Source organism: Salmo trutta, chromosome 24, assembly GCF_901001165.1.
Source record: "Salmo trutta chromosome 24, fSalTru1.1, whole genome shotgun sequence".
NCBI classification, from domain to species: domain Eukaryota; kingdom Metazoa; phylum Chordata; class Actinopteri; order Salmoniformes; family Salmonidae; genus Salmo; species Salmo trutta.
In genome coordinates, this window is record NC_042980.1 from 4,999,914 (window position 1) to 5,023,964 (window position 24,051).

The 24,051-nt window shown below is 42.0% G+C and overlaps 1 protein-coding gene across 2 annotated transcripts in view; it reads left to right on the forward strand.

Annotated features, from left to right (window-relative positions):
• Positions 1 to 19,101, forward strand: part of LOC115160612 (fas apoptotic inhibitory molecule 1) — a 28,287-nt gene extending 9,186 nt beyond the window's left edge. Inside the window, exons 1-5 of one of the 2 annotated variants that reach the window (XM_029710814.1) lie at positions 7,707 to 7,960; positions 8,267 to 8,416; positions 8,750 to 8,978; positions 13,417 to 13,466; positions 17,548 to 19,101. In XM_029710814.1, the coding sequence (XP_029566674.1) occupies positions 8,303 to 8,416; positions 8,750 to 8,978; positions 13,417 to 13,466; positions 17,548 to 17,697 (543 nt within the window). In that variant the 5' untranslated portion in view covers positions 7,707 to 7,960; positions 8,267 to 8,302 and the 3' untranslated portion in view covers positions 17,698 to 19,101. Of the gene's footprint in view, positions 1 to 7,706; positions 7,961 to 8,266; positions 8,417 to 8,749; positions 8,979 to 13,416; positions 13,467 to 17,547 lie in introns of those variants that run through there. The other variant, XM_029710816.1, reaches the window with a different exon arrangement.
• Positions 19,102 to 24,051: the final 4,950 nt, after the last annotated feature.

Sequence of the window (24,051 nt, forward strand, 5' to 3'; positions counted from 1 at the left end):
ATCCCTTTTTTCTCTCTGGAAGGAGATCCTCGCCCTGAGCTCGTCTACTTTATTATCTAGAGACTGAACATTACCGAGTAATATACTCGGAAGCGGTGGATGGAACACTGGAGTGATTACGTTACGAGAGAGAGACGTTAAGTTACGAGAGAGAGACGTCACCAGAGCGCGCAACAGGACACTGTACTGTCTACACTCGGTTTGTTGTTCACATTAAAACTTTTTAATTAAATCGATTTTAATCCGAACTAAAGTTTTGTTACTAAGGATTCCACAACGCGGTTAGCCTTTACGGCTGGGACTGCAAGTTTGTGTTCCTTTTTTTTTTTTGCGTGGATTCCGCGAGTGCTAGATGGCTGTACTACAGACACCTGTCATCGACGTGGGAAATACCCATTGTTATCTTTTCGTAAAACAACTGGTTGAAGTATAGAGCCAATCTGGATACCAAGCAGATCCTGAGGGAAATCGACGAGTACCAACAGCTTTACGCTATGGAGGAACAGCATACTCCTTCGTGGAAAGATCCGACCACCTCACAAAATAACTTTAATCCGACAAAAAAAAGAAAAACATGAATCTACAGACACGGACAATTTACTTACCATTGAGGTAGAGGCTATTGCGCTGGCTGGAATCGATACAACAATGGAAAGGTTGTGTGAGGAGGTAGCAGGACTGAGGGGGAGTTTGGAGTTCAGCCAGAGAGTTCATCCAAGGTAAAAATACACGATTCCAACATGGATTGTCTACTCAGGGAAAACAGGGTGATGAAGGAGACGCTACTAGACATACAAAGTCGTAGCATGTGTGAAAATCAATTTTTTTCTGGTATTCCTGAGGACGCATCCAATAATCCAGAGGGAGCGATCAGAGAAGTCATGAAATCCGCATTGAAACTTCCTATAGAGACTGTAAACAAGGTGGCTTTCCACCGAATAAACAGACTTGGCGCTCGGAGCGACAAGACCAAGAGTCACCGACCGACCATCGCAAAATTTGAACACTTCCAACAAAAGGAGCTGATCAAAAGCAGAGGGAGGGAGGTTAAAGGGACCAAATTCGGTCTCAATGACCAATTTCCAAAGGAGATAAACGAACGTCATAAGAGACTGTATCCGGTACAAAGACAACAAAGGATCGATGGTAGGCATGCCTTTATCATTGTGGACAAACTCTATAGATGGACAGCTATTCCGAGACAGCTCCATAACACTGTGGCTGTACTAAATTCTACAGGGACTTCAGGTTACAAAAGAAAAGAAGGTATGGAAACTGTGTAAAATATCTGAACATTATGAAGTGGATATGAACACACATGTACTCAACTACATGCTTGCTTACACATACGGACTTATACATACACACACACACACACACACACACACACACATTCCTGATCTCTCTTCTCTCACTCTCAATTTTCTCTTCTCTTCTTTTCCTCTCTATTGTCGAGAACTGTTTTATAATTTAATGTGTTTATTGTTTGTCTATCTTTTTTTATGTATTTGTCTACAAGTTTATATATGTTTACAACAAGCAAGGGGAAGATATCAAAATAGGGGCATTGGGGAATAATAACATATTGTACGGAATACATTTGTACTGTAGTGAAGCCGTCTCTAGAGTAATGCCAGGTCTCTTTTATGATCATGTGAAACGTCAATTGCTGTGGAAATGCTGGGATGTGTTTTTCAATTATGTTAAAGGTAATTATGATGCAACTATGATGGTGATACGATATGGATTACAATTATGAATATTAAGGCTATACGCACTACATGTTACACACAGACACTCAAACAAGTTATTATTCATTTGGACATGACACAGTATAGTCTTACTCTTATACAGACATCATACACACTCGCATTATATTATATCCAATATCATACACATCAACATACTCAGATTTGTTACACACATAATTTGTCAAAATTTTCTAACATCTGTGGCATTGGCTCACAGGCAAGGGAATAACAAAAATATTGCTCGAACCTATTTCTTGAATTCTAAATATCAGACATTTGAAAGCTCTAGTTTTGACCTTCATAATACCTCTGATGGCAGTAAATTTACAAGCACTAATTATGGTCAATTTAGCCTTAGAATAGTATCTAGTTATGGTAAGGGGTGAAATAAGTATAGCTAGTTATAATTGTACCGGTTTGGCAAATTATAAAAAAAGATCAGTCTTTACATGGCTAAAAGAAAAGGAATATAACATATACTGTTGACAGGAAACTCACTCTACATCCTTAGATGAAGTTGCGTGGAAAAAGGAATGGGAAGGTGAAATAATTTTCTGTCATGGACAAAGGACCTCAAAGGTTGTGATGATATTAATTAACAAAAATGTTGAGCTGAAGGTGCAAATAATCAGGAATGATTCGCAAGGAAGGTGGATCCTTCTGAATATGAAAGTGGACGAAAAAGAGATTTGGCTCATTAATCTATATTGTCCAAATCAGGATGATCCATACTTCTTCAAAAACATTTATAACAATTTATTGAACTTACAGGCATCAAATGATCTAATCATTATGGTCGGAGACTATAACACAGTGTTAAGTACCTCAATGGACCGTAAAGTTAATCACTCTACAAACTATCATCACCGTGCCCTTATGGAAATCACAAATATTATGGACACATTAGAAATAGTGGATATTTGGAGACTAAAAAAACCCCGACATAGTGAGATATACATGGAGGAGACTTAATCAAGCTAGTCGTCTTGACCACTTTCTTGTCTCTTTCTCTCTTGCATCAAAGGTCAAAAAAGTTTTAATAGGAGACAGAATGCGATCGGATCATCATCTAATTGGCATTCACATAACGCTTATAGATTTTCCACGTGGACGGGGATATTGGAAATTTAATCAAAGTTTACTGGAGGACAACTTATTTTTAACTAAGACAAAATAATTTATAACTGAATTTTTTCAGTATAATAAAGGTTCAGAAAATCCCCTTATTGTTTGGGATACCTTTAAATGTACCTTCAGAGGTCATTCAATATTCATCAATAATAAAAAAGCAGTTTCTGGCAAAAGAAACAAGACTAACAAGGGAAATCCATGAACTAATAGTACAGGTAGATAGCAATAAAATGATACTACAGAGATACAAAATAAGTTAGAGGAAAAAAAAAACTTGAGGAACTTATTCAAGAACGATCTAACGATCTATTACAAAAATAAAGCAAACTGGATGGAATATGGAGAAAAATGCACAAAATTCTTCCTGAATCTCCAATACAGGAACGCTAACAAAAATAATTTGCAGAAACTCGTTACTGAAGACGGAGTCATCTATGATTCTCCGAATTATATTTTAAAAGAGGAAGCTAATTATTTTAGGCAATGTTCTCTTATCCGTCTCATCCTCTCCCACTGAATGGAGATTACGGTAAGGAATTCTTTCCAAATAATAGAAAAAATTTAAAATTAACAAATGTACAGAAAGATCAGTGCGAAGGCCAAATGACAGAGGAATAACTTTTTGAGGCTATTAAATCCTGTCAGTCTGGAAAAACCCCAGGGCTTGATGGCATACCGGTAGAGGTATATCAAGTATTTTTTGATATACTAAAAGCTCCATTGTTAGATTGTTTTAACTACTCCTATAGAAATGGTAGTCTGTCAGGTACTCAGCAGGAAGGTCTGATTTCTCTATTATTAAAACAAGACCCAGATGGCAAATATAAAGACCCGGTCTATCTAAAAAACTGGAGGCCCCTTACACTGGTATGGCAACTGCTCCGCCTCCGACCACAAGGCACTACAGAGGTTAGTGCAAACGGCCCAGTACATCACTGGGGCCAAGCTTCCTGCCATCCAGGACCTCTATACCAGGCGGTGTCAGAGGAAGGCCCTAAAAATGGTCAAAGACTCCAGCCACCCTAGTCATAGAATGTTCTCTCTGCTACCGCACGGCAAGCTGTTTCGGAGCGCCAAGTCAAGGTCCAAGAAGCTTCTAAACAGCTTCTACCCCAAGCCATAAGACTTCTGAACACCTAATCAAATGGCTACCCAGACTATCTACCCCCCCACCTCTCTTTTATACTGCTGCTACTCTCTGTTGTCATCTATGCACAGTCACTTTAATAACTCTCCCTACATGTACATATTACCTCAAATAACAGGTGTCCCCGCACATTGACTCTGTACCGGTATCACACCTGTATATAGTCCCGCTATTCTTTAATTACTTGTTACTTTTATGTCTTATCCATATTTCTTTTAAATGTCACACTATCCAGGTCTATGCCAAAACAGTTCGCGCTTCTACTTTAAAAAATCCATCTCTCCAGAAATAAGTCTTTCACTGTTGCCGCTTGTTATAGACCCCACTCAGCTCCCAGCTGTGCCCTGGACACCATATGTGAATTGATTGCCCCCCATCTATCGTCAGAGCTCGTACTGTTAGGTGACCTAAACTGGGATATGCTTAACACCCCGGTCGTCCTACAATCTAAGCTAGATGCCCTCAATCTCACATAAATTATCAATGAACCTACCAGGTACAACCCCAAATCCGTAAACATGGGCACCCTCATAGATATCATCCTGACCAACTTGCCCTCTAAATTTTCCTCTGCTGTTTTCAACCGGGATCTCAGCGATCACTGCCTCATTGCCTGCGTCCGTTATGGGTCCGCGGTCAAATGACCACCCCTCATCCCTGTCAAACGCTCCCTAAAACACTTCTGCGAGCAGGCCTTTCTAATCGACCTGGCCTGGGTATCCTGGAAGGATATTGACCTCATTCCGTCAGTAGAGGATGCCTGGTTGGTCTTTAAAAGTGCTTTCCTCACCATCTTAAATAAGCATGCCCCTTTCAAAAAATGTAGAACTAAGAACAGATACAGCCCTTGGTTCATTCCATACTTGACTGCCCATGACCAGCACAAAAACATCCTGTGGCATACTGCACTAGCATCGAATAGTCCCCATGATATGCAACTTTTCAGGGAAGTCAGGAACCAATATACACAGTCAGTTAGGAAAGCAAAGGCTAGCTTTTTCAAATAGAAATTTGCATCCTGCAGCACTAATTCCAAAAAGTTTTGGGACACTGTAAAGTCCATGGAGAATAAGAGCACCTCCTCCCAGCTGCCCACTGAACGGTGGATAAAAAACACTGTCACCACTGATAAATCCACGATAATCGAGAATTTCAATAACCATTCTGTAATATTCATATGTGAATACATACTGAATTATAATTGGATGCATTTTACCGCCGTATCCTACTGTTCAGTGATTGGTTAAGACCACCCAGACGGTTAGGGCATAGTCAGTTGATCGTGGTTGGAGATAGGCGAACATGTAGTTGTAGCTAGTTAATAAAGAGTTATGTTAAGAAACATCCTGTAGTTCTGCGTTTTATTATTTGTACAAAGCGTACAAAACAAGACACATTCCTCTACGGCTGGCCATGCTTTCCACATGGCTACCCCAACCCCGGCCAACAGCTCTGCACCCCCCCCCCCCCCAAGCAACTGACCCAAGCCCCCCCCGCTTCTCCTTCACCATAATCCAGACAGCTGATGTTCTGATAGAGCTGCAAAATCTGGATCCCTACAAATCAGCTGGGCTAGACAACCTGGACCCTCTCTTCCTAAAATGATCCGCTGCAATTGTTGCAACCCCCCTACTGTTCAACCTCTCTTCGTATCGTCTGAGATTCCTAAACATTGGAAAGCGGCCACGGTCATCCCCCTTTTCAAAGGGGGAGACACTCTAGACCCAAACTGTTACAGACCTATATCTATCCTGCCTTGTCTTTCTAAAGTCTTCAAAAGCCAAGTGAACAAACAGATCACCGACCATTTCGAATCCCACCGTGCCTTCTCCGCTATGCAATCTGGTTTCCGAGCTGGTCATGGGTGCACCTCAGCCAAGCTCAAGGTCCTAAACGATATCATAACCGCCATCGATAAAAGACAATACCATGCAGCCGTATTCATCGACCTGGCCAAGGCTTTGGACTCTGTCAATCACCACATTCTTATCGGCAGACTCAACAACCTTGGTTTCTCTAATGACTGCCTCGCCTGGTTCACTAACTACTTCTCAGAGTTCAGTGTGTCAAATCGGAGGGCCTGTTGTCCAGACCTCTGGCAGTCTCTATGGGGGTGCCACAGGTTTCAATTCTTGGGCCGACTCTTTTCTCTGTATATATCAATGATGTCGCTCTTTCTGCGGGTGATTCTCTGATCCACCTCCAAGCAGGCGACACCATTCTGTATACATCTGGCCCTTCTTTGGACACTGTGTTAACAAACCTCCAAACGAGCTTCAATGCCATACAACACTCCTTCCGTGGCCTCCAACTGTTCTTAAATGCTAGTAAAACGAAATGCATGCTCTTCAACCGATCGCTGCCTGCACCCACCCGCCCGACTAGCATCACTACTCTGGCCGGTTCTAACTTAGAATATGTGGACAACTATAAATACCTAGGTGTCTGGCTAGACTGTAAACTCTCCTTCCAGACTCATTAAGCATCTCCAATCCAAAATTAAATCTAGAATCGGCTTCCTATTTTCCAACAAAGCCTCCTTCACTCATGCTGCCAAACATACCCTCGTAAAACTGACTACCCTACTGATCCTTGACTTCGGCGTTGTCATTTACAAAATAGCCTTCAACACTCAACTCAGGAAATTGGATACAGTCTATCACAGTGCCATCCGTTTTGTCACCAAAGCCCCATATACATCCCACCACTGCGACCTGTATGCTCTCGTTGGTTGGTCCTCGCTACATATTCGTCACCAAACCCACTGGGTCCAGGTCATCTATAAGTCTTTGCTAGGTAAAGCTCCGTCTTATCTCAGCTCACTGGTCACCATAGCAACACCCACCCACCCGTAGCACTCGCTCCAGCAGGTATATTTCACTGGTCGTCCCCAAAGCCAACACTTACTTTGGCTGCCTTTCCTTATAGTTCTCTGCTGCCAATGACTGGAACGAATTGCAAAATAATCACTGAAGTTGGACACATATCTCCCTCACTAACTTTAAGCATCAGCTGTCAGGGCAGCTTACCGATCGCTGCAGCTGTACACAGCACATCTGTAAATAGCCCATCCAACCAACTACCTAACTCATCCCATGTTTTTCTGCTCTTTTGCACACCACTATTTCTACTTGCACTTCCTCATCTATCACTCCAGTGTTAATTGCAATTACATCGCCACTATGGCCTATTTATTTCCTTACCTCCTTACTTCATTTGCACACACTGTGTACAGATTTTTCTATTGTGTTATTGACTACGTTATTTTATCCCATGTGTAACTCTGTGTTGTTGTTTTTGTCGCACTGCATTGCTTTATCTTGGCCAGGTCGCAGTTGTAAATGAGAACTTGTTCTCAACTGGCCTACCTGGTTAAATAAAGGTGAAATAAAAATAAAAACATTGTTGGTTTGGGGCTCGTAAGTAAGCATTAAGGTCTACACCTGTTGTATTCGGCGCATGTGACTAATACAATCTTATTTGAAATGTATTGACCAGTCGGCCTACAACCTAGTTAAGCTCCGTTTTTGTCATAACTTCGAAATACTGAGTTTCTACTTATCATTAAACATATTCTGATTTACATGTCCACAGTCGGAAATATGCCATTTTATGCAGTCAGTAGCCTACATATGATTCCATTTTAAATTTGGCTCCCAAGTGCGAGCTTACTTCCTGGCTATTTTGGCGCATCTGGCAGTTCCTTCTCTTCCTAGCCTGTCACGTGGCATGGTTTCCATAGTAACGTATCAGTTTTGGTTGTTTTGATGCATTGCTGGACTGAAGCAAACTGTGGATGTGCTAGCAACTAACAAGCACTTTACGTGTAGATATAGCTGGCGAACTAGCTAAGTTATTGTTATATTTTTACAGTAGCAAGCTTTCTAGCTAGTTAACCGTTCCCGAAACGTAGCTAGCAAGGTACTGAAAGGTAAGCCTAACGTTAGCTAGCTAGCTTTGGCTATCAGTGTCATGATTAAGTTAGCTACGTTAGCTAACTAGCTAGCAAGCAGGCTCCTTAATAACTAATATGTAACTAACAGTAACGTTAATCTAACTAAGGTTAGCTAGCTAAATGATATAATATGCAAAATTATCTCCAGGCTAATGTCACTGTGGTTACTCAAATTGACTAGCTAACGTAGCTAGGTCCTTCTAATAGATTTATTTCGGTCTGGCACCATGCTATGTCGTGACCCCTTTGAAAAGTTGAGTTAATCTTGTTTCAATGTTATAGAGTTGGTGGCCAAAGCGGGCCAGTGAGGAGGTCAGAATGTCGGGCGACCTGGTTGGAGTGTGGGAAGTGGCCCTGAGCGATGGAGTCCATCGGATTGAATTTGAACATGGCACAACCACGGGGAAAAGGGTAATCTACATAGACGGAAAGGTAAAACTTGATAAATAATGGTTACGTTACACTTAACCCTATGTATTAGACAAGCAGACAAAGCATCAACAAACTCGGAGAATCTCTCCCACTCACTCAACTCACTCCCTCTCTCTGTTTGAGATTGAGTGGTAGCTTCTCTTGATCTCCCTCAATGGCAGTCGCATTCAGAGTACCGTTTGACATGTCAGCCTTTGCCGTGTGTGTATTAGCTTACAATTACTACTCGGGTACTGTCAAAAAAGTAAATGTAGGTCTAATATTATAACAGTATGACAATAACATAGAATCACACTGAATTATTGGACCTCTTGCATTTGTCCCTTTGCCCAGGAAATTGTAAGAAGAGACTGGATGTTCAAGCTGGTGGGAAAGGAGACCTTCAACGTGGGAAGTGCGGCCACCAAAGCGACCATTAACATTGACGCAGTGAGCGGCTTTGCTTACGAATACACCCTGGAGATCAATGGAAAGAGCCTGAAAACGTACATGGAGAACCGCTCCAAAGTCACCAACACTTGGCTGCTCAACCTGGACGGCATCGACTGCAGGGTCGTCCTGGGTAAGATATGTGCCCTGTGTCCATTTCCTCTCCCCAGCTTTTAATGCAAACATACAGTATGTCAACCACTATAAGGGAGAACCGGTATTGATGGTGGCCTCCATTAACACATTGTCTGCCTGACTTTTTGAGCCATTGAGATTTATTTACAAAGTGCCAAAGATTGCTGTGGCAATGTTTGTATTTTGTGGAAATTTGCAAAGCACCTCCCATAAAATATAAATTACATCAAATTACTCAAGTCTGAATGCTGATAGGCTATGTCAGCCACTCCGGAACTTCAAAGTGAATTAGGTGGGTTCAAAATAAACTTCCCTGTTTTTAAAATGCCCCAAGGTAACGCTAGGTCTGACTTGTAACTCAATGAAAGGCAATGGTGCTAAACAAAATCAAAGAACTTGTCACAAACCCATATGTTAGGTTATTGGTTGTTGCATTTGTTAGTTTGAGGATATGGAACTGACAATTACCATTGCATTAGCTAGGCTATAGTACCTTTGATGGTTCACTATTGAACACTATCTGTAAAAACATTCACACCTAGTGTTGTTTGTATAGTGTTAGTCTATTTCTTTATGCTACAGCCCTTCAAACTCGCGCCCCTCAACAATCAAAACAAAGACCACCTGAATTGACTGGCCTATTTAGAATAGCAACACTTATCTTCCACTGATGGTATGTCATGGATGAGGCTGTTATTTTTATAGCCTCTAAACTCCACACCACCATCCTAGGCCTTATGGAAAACAGTAGGTCTTGTAACTGTTCCAGACTGGGAAAGACAGGTAGCCCAGAGGTTAAAGAGGTGGGCCAGTAACCAGAGGGTTGCCAGTTCCAATCCTTCGTCTGAGGGGAAAAACGAGAGCTAGATGAGAGCTGGCTAATGGAGATGCCATCACCTGCTGTTGTGCCATTGAGCAAGGCACCTCTCACCTAAAACTCTGTGCTTCCGAGTGGCGCAGCGGTCTAAGACACTGCATGTCAGTGCTAGAGGCGTCAAAAAACAGACCCTGGTTCGATCCCGGGCTGTATCACAACTGGCTGTGATCGGGAGTCCCATAGGGCGGCGCACAAATGGCCCAGCGTCATCCGGGTTAGGGGAGGGTTTGGCCGGGGTAGGCCGTCATTGTAAAAGGGGCTCAAATTCTTATTTTTCTTCTTAATTTGGCACTTTGCCACCTGTCCTCTACACCACTGCTCAGATAAGTTCAGATATCAGGTGATACTGAGCCAATTTTCTAAGAATTGGCTCAGATGGATTGGCCGGTCTAGCGGTAATACCGCAACCTCTGGCACATCAAGTGTCAGCATAGGTTCTAATCCGGCCTACTTTCCCCACTGTTTTACTCTCACTATCTGTTTTAATAAAGTCTGAAAATACCTTAAAAAAATACATATTTTACCATTGTGCGTCAAAATCTGAAGACGCCACATCATTTTTGGAGACATTTTATTGACACGGTAGCGCCACGGATACGGCAGCGTCACGCTCGTTAGCAAAATAGTGTAGAAGCAATTGCCTGACTGTAAACCATATTAGGTGGTTAGCTAATCATCTTGGCTAACTGTGGGGGGAAACAATTCACTTATTTATCATTAATTAACCACTGCAAATGCATTTGCTAACAAACACGAAGCTGTCTCCAAAGTCAAGGTTTCTCCAGCAATATTTACTTGACGTTCTTTGATGTCTCCAGTTTACAAGCTCAGGATCCACTTGTGTTGGTAGGTAGTTAATTGTATGTGTTCCTTGATTGTATTTGGAAACCCTGTAACTGTATTCATAGAGAGAAGAAACTTTACTGGCGTAAAAATGGGCGCGGTCGGCTCGTTGATGCGGCTGATTTGTAGAGGCCCCCCATCTTGGCGGTGTAGATCATTTTTATAATTTTGAGGCCAATTTCCTGCAATTCTACATATTTCACCATGGAGCGGATCATTTTTTTTGCCGTTTTAAAAGCACATTTTCTGCAATTCTACACATTTTGACAGGCAGCTGAGACAAAATGTAATTTTAAAGCTACTTTCCTGCAATTCTATGCATTTTTCCATGGCTAATTCTGTGTTCTTTTGCTCAAACAAAATAAATACTGCTAAATTTTATTTTATAATATTATTTTTGGAATTTTCAATTCTCCCTGACTGTCTAGCTTTTATATTGGTGATTGTTAGACCTCATATTATAAAAAAAAATATATATAGTTGAAGTCGGAAGTTTACATACACTTAGGTTGGAGTCATTAAAACTTGTTTTTCAACCACTCCACAAATTTCTTGTTAACAAACTATAGTTTTGGCAAGTCAGTTAGGACATATACTTTGTGCATGACACAAGTAATTTTTCCAACAATTGTTTACAGATAGGTTATTTCACTTATAATTCACTGTATCACAATTCCAGTGGGTCAGAAGTTTACATACACTAAGTTGACTGTGCCTTTAAACAACTTGGAAAATTCCAAAAGATTGTCATGGCTTTAGAAGCTTTTGATAGGCTAATTGACATCCTTTGAGTCAATTGGAGGTGTACCTGTGGATGTATTTCAAGGCCTACCTTCAAACTCAGTGCCTCTTTGCTTGACATCATGGGAAAATCAAAAGAAATCAGCCCATACCCCCAAAAAAGTATTGTAGACCTCCACAAGTCTGGTTCATCCTTGGGAGCAATTTCCAAAACGCCTGAAGGTACCACGTTCATCTGTACAAACAACAGTACGCAATTATAAACACCATGGGACCACGCAGCCATCATACCGCTCAGGAAGGAGACGCGTTCTTTTTCCTAGAGATTAACGTATTTTGGTGCGAAAAGTGCAAATCAATCCCAGAACAACAGCAAAGGACCTTGTGAAGATGCTGGAGGAAACAGGTACAAAACGATCTTTTTCCACAGTAAAACGAGTCCTATATCGACATAACCTGAAAGGCCGTTCAGCAAGGAAGAAGCCACTGCTCCAAAACCACCATAAAAAAGCCAGACTACAGTTTTCAACTGCACATCGCGACAAAGATCATACTTTTTGGAGAAATGTCCTCTGGTCTGATGAAACAAAAATAGAACTGTTTGGCCATAAAGACCATCGTTATGTTTGGAGGGAAAAGGGGGAAGCTTGCAAGCCGAAGAACACCATCCCAACTGTAAAGCACGGGGGTGGCAGCATCATGTTGTGGGGGTGCTTTGCTGCAGGAGGGACTGGTGCACTTCACAAAATAGATGACATCATGAGGAAAGAAAATTATGTGGATATATTGAAGCAAAATCTCAAAACATCAGTCAGGAAGTTAAGCTTGGTCGCAAATGGGTCTTCCAAATGGAAAATGACCCCAAACATACTTGCAAAGTTGGGGAAAAATGGCTTAAGGACAACAAAGTCAAGGTATTGGAGTGGCCATCACAAAGCCCTGACCTCAATCCCATAGAAAATTTGTGGGCAGAACTGAAGTGTGTGCGAGCAAGGAGGCCTACAAACCTGACTCAGTTACACCAGCTCTGTCAGGAGGAATGGGCCAAAATTCACCCAACTTTTTGTGGGAAGCTTGTGGAAGGCTACCCGAAACGTTTGACCCAAGTTAAACAATTTAAAGGCAATGCTATCAAATACTAATTGAGTGTTCTTAAACTTCTGACCCTGTGGGTCAGCTGAAATAAATAATTATCTCTACTATTATTCTGACATTTCACTTTCTTAAAATTAAGTGGTGATCCTAACTGATTTAAGACAGGGAATTTTTACTAGGATTAAAAGTCAGGAATTATGAAAAACTGAGTTTAAATGTATTTGGCCAAGGTGTATGTAAACTTCCGACTTCAACTGTAGGTCATTATCTTTTCTACATACTTTATATCTGGTTTTAGTTGTTTCAGTTTACACTGAACGGGTCCCCCCCACTGTTTGGATTAAAGTGACCCGAAAAAACACTTAGTTGGACCGCCCAAGAATTTCAATGGCATAAAAATCCCTGAGTCCATCATCCTTGCTCTCAGAAACAATTGAAGTGTTATGCACACTACCCATAAAAGTCACATCTATTTTAAATTAAGTTTAATTGAATGTGCTCTCTAAATAGTTAAATTAAAAATAACACTGAAGGAAAACATGTAAATTTATTTAGTTAGGCCTACTACCATAACCAACACAATGTTTTCTCGATCAAGGATAGCAGGAGAGCATTTGAAAGAGACTGGAGAAATCCAGGTTAATTTTCAGTTTCATTGGTAGTTTTGACTCACGCTCCTTTGAAATCAGTCAAAAGCTTATTTGAACATAGCCTACAAAAAATGCTTTACTTAGGCAGAAGCCAAGTCACAGCTACCTTAAAGGCATGTTCTCATGCTGATCATCATCAATCAGGAGTACAATATGCGCTGCTTACATTTTCTGTGTATCCTGAAGTATTTTATTGATGTTTGCCTAATGTGTTATTTCTCTTTCCACAGAGAAAGACACTATGGATATTTGGTGTAATGGACAAAAAATGGAGACAGCGGTAAGCATCTTCCCTCCAATCATGCTGAGAATCACTTAGCAAAAAGATGAATAGTAACAACGTGGATGCCCCGTCTACCGACAATCTGTTTATTTCCTGTGTTTGAGGGATGCAAAATCGAATTGTCACTTAAATCTTGCTGGATCGATTGCTTTTATTATAATCAAATCAAATTATATTTGTCACATGCGCCGGATACAACAGGTGTAGACCTTACAGTGAAATGCTTACTTACAAGCCCTTAACCAACAATGCAGTTTTAAGAAAGTACGTAAAAAAAAAGTAAGAGATAATTAAAGAGCAGCAGTAAATTAAAATAGCGGGGCTATATACAGGGGGTACCGGTACAGAGTCAATAAGCGGGGGCATTGGTGTCGAGGTAACTGAGGTAATATGTACATGTATGTAGAGTTATTAAAGTGACTAAGCATAGATAATAACAGAGAGTAGCAGCAGTGTGGGGGGGGGATATGCTAATACACTAAGTGCACAATTTAGGCAAATTTGTATTCCTCAGGATTAATTTTATTGTTTAACAAACAATGCTCTCAGTCAATCCAAAATGTTATTGAACCTCAAACCTGAATGTTTAACAAAGGAAAAGTGAGTTTTGTCTTTCTCAGGGGAATATATAAGTGTGCACAATTATTAGGCAACTATTAGTGTGCACAATTAGGCAACTAAATTACAAAAATAATTTCTCCCAACTCACTTGTTTATTCAACATTTTTGGAGTAAGTGTAACAAATAAGTAACACAAAATGGCAATTAAATAACATTTTTGGCCTTTCTAAAATATTCAGTGACCAATATAGCCACCCTTCTTTTCAAAAACTGCCATGAGCCTTCCATCCATAGAGGCTGTCAGTTTCTTGATCTGTTCACGATCAACTTTTACTGAAGCAGCAACTACAGCAGCAACAAACAGCCTCCCAAATGCTGTTCAAAGAGGTGTATTGTCTTCCCTCACTGTAAATCTCACGTTTGAGAAGAGCCCACAAGTTCTCAATATAATTTAAGTCAGGTGAGGAAGGGGGCCAGGTCATTATTGGGGCATCTTTGAGGCCCTTGCTGGCTAGCCAAGCAGTGGAGTACTTGGACGCATGTGATGGAGCATTGTCCTGCATAAAGATCATGGCCTTCTTGAATGCTGAGGACTTATTCCTATACCACTGCTTGAAGAAGGTATCTTCCAGAAACTGGCAGTAAGTTTGGGAGTTGAGTTTCAGTCCATCTTCAACCCAAAAAGGTCCAACTACCTCATCCTTGATGATAGCAGCCCATACCAGTACCCCTCCTCCACTTTGCTGGCGCCTGACTCGAAGTGGTGCCCTGTGTCCATTACTGATCCAGCCACGGGCCCATCCATCTGGTCCATCAAGAGTCACTAATTTCATATGTCCATAAAACCTTTGAAAAATGTGTCTATAGATATTTCTTTGCCCAATCTTGATGCTTCAACTTGTGAATCTTATTCAGTGGTGTTCGTGTTTCAGCCTTCTTGACCTTGGCTATGTCTCTGAGCACTTGACACCTTGTACTTCTGAACACTCCAGGTAGGTTGCAGTTCTGGAATATGGTGGCACTGGAGGATAATGGGTTCCTGGTAGCTTGACGTTTAATTCTTCTTTTGCAGTTAAAAAGAGTGCTTCATCCGTCTAAAAGGCATTTTAAAATGTATGACTTTTCAGTGTCAATTAAATCTCTTTTTTGGCCCATTTTACCTGAGGTGAAGCTGCCTAATAATTATGCACAGCTTGATGTGTTATTCACTTTCGCCACACCCTCCCTCATTACACAAATACATATCACCTGAAAATGATTACATTCAATAAGCATCCAAGTTTATATAGTTTGGAGTTGGAAAATGTGCATAGAAATAATGATAAGATCAGAATACTCACTTGCCTAATAATTGTGCACGCAGTGTAGTCTGGGTAGCCATTTGATTAGCTGTTCAATAGTCTTTTGGCTTGGGGGTAGAAGCTGTTTAGAAGCCTCTTGGACCTAGACTTGGCGCTCTGGTTCCGCTTGCCGTGCGGTAGCAGAGAGAACACTCTAGGACTAGGGTGGCTGGAGTCTGACCATTTTTAGGGCCTTCCTCTGACACGCCTAGTATACAGGTCCTGGATGGCAGGATGCTTTGCCCCGGTGATGTACTGGGCCGTACGCACTACCCTCTGTAGTGCCTTGCGGTCAGAGGCCGAGCAGTTGCCATACCAGGCAGTGATGCATCCCGTCAGGATGCTCTCGATGGTGCAGCTGTAGAACCTTTTGAGGATCTGAGGACCCATGCCAAATCTTTTCAGGCACCTGAGGGGGAATAGGTTTTGTCATGCCCTCTTCACGACTGTCTTGGTGTGCTTGGACCATATTGGTTTGTTGGTGATGTGGACGCCAAGGAACTTGAAGCTCTCAACCTGCTCCACTACAGGCCCGTCGATGAGAATGGGGGAGTGCTCGATCCTCCTTTTCCTGTAGACCACAATCATCTCCTTTGTCTTGATCACGTTGAGGGAGAGGTCGTTGTCCTTGCATCACATGGTCAGGTCTCTGACCTCCTCCCTATAGGCCCTCTCATCGTTGTGGCTATAGGCAACTTAATGGTGTGGGAGTCGTGCCTGGCCGTGCCGTCATGAGTGAACAGGGAGTACAGAAGTGGACTGAGCACGCACCCCTGAGGGGCCCCCGTGTTGAGGATCAGCGTGGCGAATATGTTGTTACCTACCCTTACCACCTGGGGGTGGCCCGTCAGGAAGTCCAGGATCCAGTTGCAGAGGGAGGTGTTTAGTCCCAGGGTCCTTCGCTTAGTGATGAGCTATTAGGGCACTATAGTGTTGAACGCTGAGCTGTAGTCAATGAACAGCATTCTCACATGGGTGTTCCTTTTGTCCAGGTGTGAAAGGGCAGTGTGGAGTGCAATATAGATTGCATCATCTGTGGATCTGTTGCTGCGGTATGCAAATTGGGGTGGGTCTAGGGTTTCTGGGATAATGGTGTTGATGTGAGCCATGACCAGCCTTTCAAAGCACTTCATGGCTACAGACGTGAGTGCTACGGGTCGGTAGTCATTTAGGCAGGATTATGTTAGTGTTCTTGGGTACAGGGACTATGGTGATCTGCTTGAAACATGTTGGTATTACAGACTCAGACAGGGAGAGGTTGAAAATGTCAGTGAAGACACTTGTCAGTTGGACAAATGGCATCTGCGACTCTTTCGTACTCTTGCTCGTGCCTTTAGTATTTCCCCATTAACGTTACAACCACAGACATTTTTGTAATGACCTGTCAAGCACATTCCGGTAATGGCTGAAAGGGGCTCAATGTAATGCGTTGTTTTTCCGTTGCATCGATAAGAATGTTTAAGCTTTGTTGTAGATTTAACTCATCGTCTCAAACACATCACAAGAAAGAGAAGAAAGTTACCTTTTTTGATGGGTGTTCATTTTTTGGGGAATTGAAGAAAGTAATAATTTAATATAGTTGAAATGTTTACAAATTAGATGCGCTGTTATGAAAGCAACTTCCGTAAATGAACACTTGGATTATAGTAATGTAGGTGTAATCTAGAGCCAAGTGTGTTGATTTTTAATCCAAGGGTATCCTGCTATTGACACACTTGTTGAATTATGTAACAGAACGTGACAACAATGGTAATTAATGAGTCAGTCTAGACAGCACTGGTATATGCAGGTACTGTAGGCCTAGACAAAGTAAGTTTTTGGTGGTTGCAGCCCTGTTCCACACCTTTATGTTAATGTATTAATATATGAAATACACCCAGTGTATTAATACAAATGAGGCACATATAATTTTTATTATAACACAAAATATTTTTTTCAATACCTGATACCATTAGAAAATGTATGAGTGGATTCTAGGAATTATTTGATTTTATAAACAAGTTGCAATAAAACAGGGAAATGCACCACTCCTAACCTCCTAGCCCACTTAAAATCAAATTGGCCCTCTATATCCCTCCATACACTCTTAATTTATGTATAATATTTACATTACTTTAAACTTTACTGAAATCTATTGATCATAAATGAGAATCTGTTCATCTCTATCTCGTTCACAGGGGGAGTTTGTGGAAGACGGTACTGAGACACACTTCACTCTAAGCGACCATGACTGTTGCATTAAGGCCGTGAGCAGTGGAAAGAAGCGAGATGGCATTATCCACACTTTGCTTGTGGACGGCACAGAGATAGCTGAAACCACAGAGTGATTGTCTGTATAGGTGTTTTGAGCACTTTGTTGGAGTGAAGAAAGCCTTTTTCAAATCAGGGACAAAATAATGGACTGAACATTGGTGCTGTGTGATATTTCACTGCCAAGCTGGAGTCCATGAGGTACCTCTGCACAATGTCCATGATCTTAGATGATTAACCACCAAAGATCATGGGCATCGTGCAGAGGTACCTCATGGGCTCCAGTTCTGTAGACATACAGTATTTTATATCATTTTATCTGGTAAACTGACATTATCACCAGTGGGTCGAAGGCAGGTTGCACAGTTGTGTCAAGAGGAGTAGTTATGTCAATAAAAGTGTTTTTCCTAAATGGGAAAACATTTAATTTTTAAGTTGATATTCCAGTCACATTCCAGAAAGTGCACTGTGTATGAGGAATCATCCTTGCACTTGTAATTTACAAAACACACATTCTGCTTCCCAAATGGCACCCTATTCCCATTGACCAGAGGGAGCCATATGGGCCCTGGTCAAAAGTAGTGCACTATATAAGGAATAAGGTGCCATTTGGGACACAGAACCTGTCCATGGGCCATGCAGCTCGCTTATAATGCATTAATGTGCCCGTAATTCGCTTTTGTGTGTAGGCTGCAACATTCTAAAACAAATTAATTGTAATAACTGGAGTATTTATAAACAGATCTGTCCCGTGCATAGTTGGTAACATCAATGGTATGTTTATGGTAATGATTATTTGATGTCAGCCCTTACAATTAATTAATGCATTGAGTTTAGTCATGTTTTGTAGGGGATGAGTGTATGTAAATACAGTATATTAACTTGTTGGCCCAAATTCAAACAGTTGCAGATAAAGGAAACCACACTGGGGGTTCACTCAGAATGTTGATGCTGTATTGGAGGTGTTAAGTGTTAAGAATGATTAATCTCAGTTAACCCAGAACTATAGTCTCGCATAATTGGTCAGATACTTGATTAAGTTCTGGGTGTTTAGAGAATGAGGATCAAAACCGGAACGAAGAGCTCCACAATCTCTTTGCAAGTTACGGGCAAGTCTTGTGGCAAAATGTCCACTCCCCTTCGAAAAGAAAAAAGCTAACATTTGCGAAATTGTGATTTGTCCAAAGCACGAGAACTAATGCTGCTGGTTATCTCATGCATCCCGTTGTATTTTGACAGATCTACGCTACCATTTATATTTATGTAGTCTGTCCAGGAGAGATTAAAAACTGACACTTGCCATTGGATATTGACATGAAAATACACCTGTCCTAAGTATAATGTAAACCTGTCCATGCACCAGTTTTCCTATATCTGTGATTGATTGATTGATTGGGAGTCAATTCAATGGAACTGGACTTATTTTGCTAGATTCTAGCCAGAGTCTGACATGAACGGAATAAACTGTGCTGTTACCCTCAGATTCTATTTATTTTATATCAAAAGAGCACTATATGTATTCAGGTATAGTTACTGTATTGTTTGTATTATGTACACTGCATGACCAAAAGTATGTGGACAGACACCTGCTTGTTGAACATCTCATTCCAGAATCATGGGCATTAAGTTGGTCACCCCTTTGCTGCTATAACAGCCTCCTCTCTTCTGGGAAGGCTTTCCACTAGATGTTGGAACATTGCTGTGGGGACTTGCTTCCATTCAGCCACAAGAGCGTTGGTGAGGTCGGGCACTGATGTTGGTCGATTAGGCCTGGCTCGCAGTCTGCGTTCCAATTCATCCCAAAGGTGTTCGATGGGGTTGAGGTCAGGGCACTGTGCAGCCCAGTCAAGTTCTTCCACACCGATCGACACACTATTTCTGTATGGACCTCACTTTGTGCACGGGGGCATGGTGATCTTAGGCTTGTGTGTGGATGCTTGGCTATTGAAACACATTTCATGAAGCTCCCGACGAACTGTTCTTGTGCTGATGTTGCTTCCAGAGGCAGTTTAGAACTCGGTAGTCAGTGTTGCAACTGAGGACAGAAGATTTTTACGCGCTACACACTTCAGCACTCAGACGTCCCATTCTGTGAGCTTATGTGGCCTACTACTTCGCGGCTGAGCCGTTGTTGCTCCTAGACTTTCCACTTCACAATAACAGCACTTACAGTTGACCGGGGCAGCTCTGGATGGCGGTGTGCCACAACGGGTGTGGCTGAAAGAGCCAAATCCACTCATTTCAAAGGGTGTCCACATACTTTTGTGTATACATAGTGTATATTTTGATTTGCGTGTCAGGTGTTTCAACATGTTTGTAATGTGAATATTTTGTTGAACTTGTCAGACATGACTTATTTTATTAAATCCATGTAATTTCACAAAAAGTTGACCCTTATTGTCTAGAATGTTAAAACCACTTTCAGAATCAGTGTGAGCTCGCCAACCTGTGTCACATATGCTGTAGTCAACTGTGGTGGAACATGTAGCCAAGGCCTAGTTACCTAGATTAGACACTGCAGAAAATGGATAGGTCTCTTGAAATGGTACATTACTACGTTATTTGTGAAGTGAAAGCTAAGAGATATTTTTAATGAGAAGCCATTCTCTGGCGTCTGCTGGATGCCTCAAGTAAAGAGGTGTAAGGTTAGGAACCAAGGTAAAATGTGTTTTATATTGGATATTTGGTCGATATTCGGTATTCTCTCATCAATAGCTATTGTACCAAGCCATTACTATGAAAATTATATATTCTGAATCAGGTAGGATAGAGAAAAATTCACACACACAAAAAAAAAAATGTATTTGTATTTTTCACCCAGATTTCAATCTTCAATAGCTCTTAAACAAAGCGTTCCATGACTATGAAAATGCTATATTCTGAATCAGGGGAGGACAAAATTTTTGTTGTTGAAATGTGATTGTTTCTAGAAAGAAAGAGAGGAGGAACGACACATGATCATGAACTCGCTGCTAGTTTAAAGCAATGACAATTCTAATTGTTACAAAGAATGAATGTATTGGCTACATTTATGAGAATAACACATGCATTTGCTTACCTTATCAAGCTTGAAGATGATACACTTATTTATCACTCAAAAAAAGTGTGATGAGTGTGTGCACCACAAACATATTTTCAGGGTGTTGAGGCATCCTCTTTCCAATGCAGCCTCTTCAAACACCATGGGTAGGGGAAGGGTATCCATCTGCAAAAGTGAAGTTTTGCTTTGAAGTCATATTGTTTCTACCTTAGCTGTTGTGCTTACTAACATGCTACAGAACAGTGACGCTACTATATTGCCATACACATTGGTATTAAAAGACAGCAATGTCATCACCAAAAAATAACTGTTTAAAATATTCAGCAAATCATTTGTTTGCTATCACAATACTTGTGATAAAATATGATAGCTAACGTTAGCTAGCCAGCTAAGAGATAGCGATTAGCTAGCTAGCGAGTTAGCCAGTCAATGGCACTGACAGATTGAAACTGATATACATATACAAAACACACAACATTTTTACTGAGTTACAATTCATATAAGGAAATCAGTCAATTGAAATAAATTCATTAGGCCTTAATCTATGGATTTCATATGACTGAATACAGATATGCATCTGTTGGTCACAGACTATACGTACATACCCCAACCAGAAGCCGTGGATTACAGGCAACATTCGCACTGAGCTAAAGAGTAGAGCTGAGGCTTTCAAGAAGCGAGACTCTAACCTGGAAGCTTATAAGGAATCCAGCTTGATTGAATCGTACTACACCGGCTCCGATGCTTGTCGGATGTGGCAGGGCTTGCAAACTATTACAGACTACAAAGGGAAGCAAAGCCGAGAGCGGTCCAGTGACACGAGCCTACCAGACGAGCTAAACACTGAAACATGCATGAGAGCATCAGCTGTCCTGGACGACTGTGTGATCACGCTCTCCGCCGCCAATGTGAGAAAATACCTTTAATCAGGTCAACATTCCCAAGGCCGCAGGGCCAGACGGATTACCAGAACATATACTCCGAGCATAAACTGACCAACTGGCAAGTGTCTTCACTGACATTTTCAACCTCTCCCTGTCTGAGTCTGTAATACCAACAAGCAGACCACCATAGTCCCTGTGCCCAAGAACACTAAGGTAACCTGCCTAAATGACTACCGACCCGTAGCACTCATGTCTGTAGCCATGAAATGCTTTGAAACGCTGGTCAGGGCTCACAACACCATTATCACAGAAACCCTAGACCCACTCCAATTTGCATACCGCACCAACAGATCCACAGATGATGCAATCTCTATTGCACTCCACACCTGGACTAAAGGAACACCTATGTGAGAATCCTATTCATTGGCTACAGCTCAGCATTTAACACCATAGTGCCCTCAAAGTTCTTCACTAAGGACTCTGGAACTAAACACCTCCCTCTGCAACTGGATCCTGACGAGCACCCCAAGTGGTAAGGGTAGGGAACAACATCCGCAACGCTGATCCTCAACACGGGGGCCCCTCAGGGGTGTGTGCTCAGTCCCCTCCTGTACTCCCTGTTCACTCATGACTGCACAGCCAGGCACGACTCCAACACCATCATTAAGTTCGCATATGACACAACAGTGTGATCAAAGCCTGATCAGTGTGACAACAGCCTGATCAAAGACAACGATAAGACAGCCTATAGGGAGGAGATCAGAGACCTGACCGTGTGGTGCAAGGACAATAACCTCCCTCAACGTGATCAAGACGGATGGAGATGATTGTGGACTACAGGAAAAGGAGGACCGAGCACTCCCCTATTCTCATCGACGGGGCTGTAGTGGAGCAGGTTGAGAGCTTCAAGTTCCTTGGCATCCACATCACCAACAAACTAACATGGTCCAAGCACACCACGACAGTCGTGAAAAGGGCACGACAAGCCCTATTCCCCCTCAGGAGACTGAAAAGATTTGTCATAGGTCCTCAGATCCTCAAAAGGTTTTACAGCTGCACCATCGAGAACATCCTGACGGGTTGCATCACTGCCTGGTACGACAACTGCTTGGCCTCCGACCACAAGGCACTACAGAGGGTAGTGCGTAAGGCCCAGTACATCACCGGGGCCAAGCTTCCTGCCATCCAGGACCTCTATACCAGGCGGTGTCAGAGGAAGGCCCTAAAAATGGTCAAAGACTCCAGCCGCCCTAGTCATAGACTGTTCTCTCTGCTACCGCACAACAAGCGGTACCAGAGCGCCAAGTCTAGGTCCAAGAGGCTTCTAAACAGCTTCTACCCCCAAGCCAAAAGACTCCTGAACAGCTAATCAAATGGCTACCCAGACTATTTGCATCCCCCCAACCACCTCCCTCTTCTACACAGCTGCTACTCCCTGTCATGATCTATGCATAGTCACTTTAATAACTACCTACATTACATATTACCACAATTACCTCGACACCTGTGCCCCTGCACATTGACTCTGTACCGGTGCTCCCTGTATATAGCCCCGCTATTGTTATTTACTGCTGCTCTTTAATTATTTGTTATTCTTATCTCTTACTTTTTTTGTGTATTTTCTTAAAACTGCACTGTTATTTAAGGGCTGTAAGGTCTACACCTGTTGTATTTGGTGCATGTGACAAATAAAATGTGATACCTTAAAAAAAGGTAGGGGTGTGGATCAGAAAATCAGTCAGTATCTGGTGTGCCACCATTTGCCTCATGCATCGCAACACATCTCCTTCGTATATAGTTGATCAGGCTGTTGATTGAGGCCTGTGGAATGTTGTCCCACTCCTCTTCAATGAATGTGCGAAGTTGCTGGATATTGGCCGGAATTGGAACACGCTGTTGTACATGTCGATCCAGAGCATCCTAAATATGCTCAATGGGAAACATGTCTGGTATGCAGGCCATCAAGAAACTTTTAAAGCCCCATGTCGCAAGGATCTGTACACAATTCATAGAAGCTGAAAATGTCCAGGGTTCTTCCAAGTGCAGTCACAAAAACCATCAAGCGCTATGATGAAACTGGCTCCCATGAGGACCGCCACAGAAAAAAAAACAGAGTTACCTCTGCTGCAGAGGATAAGTTCATTAGCGTTGCCAGCCTCAGAAATTGCAGCCCAAATAAATGCTTCACAGAGTTTGAGTAACGGACACATCGCAACATCAACTGTTCAGAGGAGACTGCGTGAATCAGGCCTTCATGGTTGAATTGCTGCAAAAGACACCAATAAGAAGAAGAGACTTGCTTGGGCCAAGAAACACGAGCAATGGACATTAGACCGGTGGAAATCTGTGCTTTGGTCTGATGAGTCCAAATTTGAGATTTTTGATTCCAACCGCCGTGTCTTTGTGAGATGCAGAGTTGAACGGATGATTTCCGCATGTGTGGTTCCCACTGTGAAGCATGGAGGTGTGATGGTGCTTTGCCAGTGACACTGTCAGTGATCTATTTA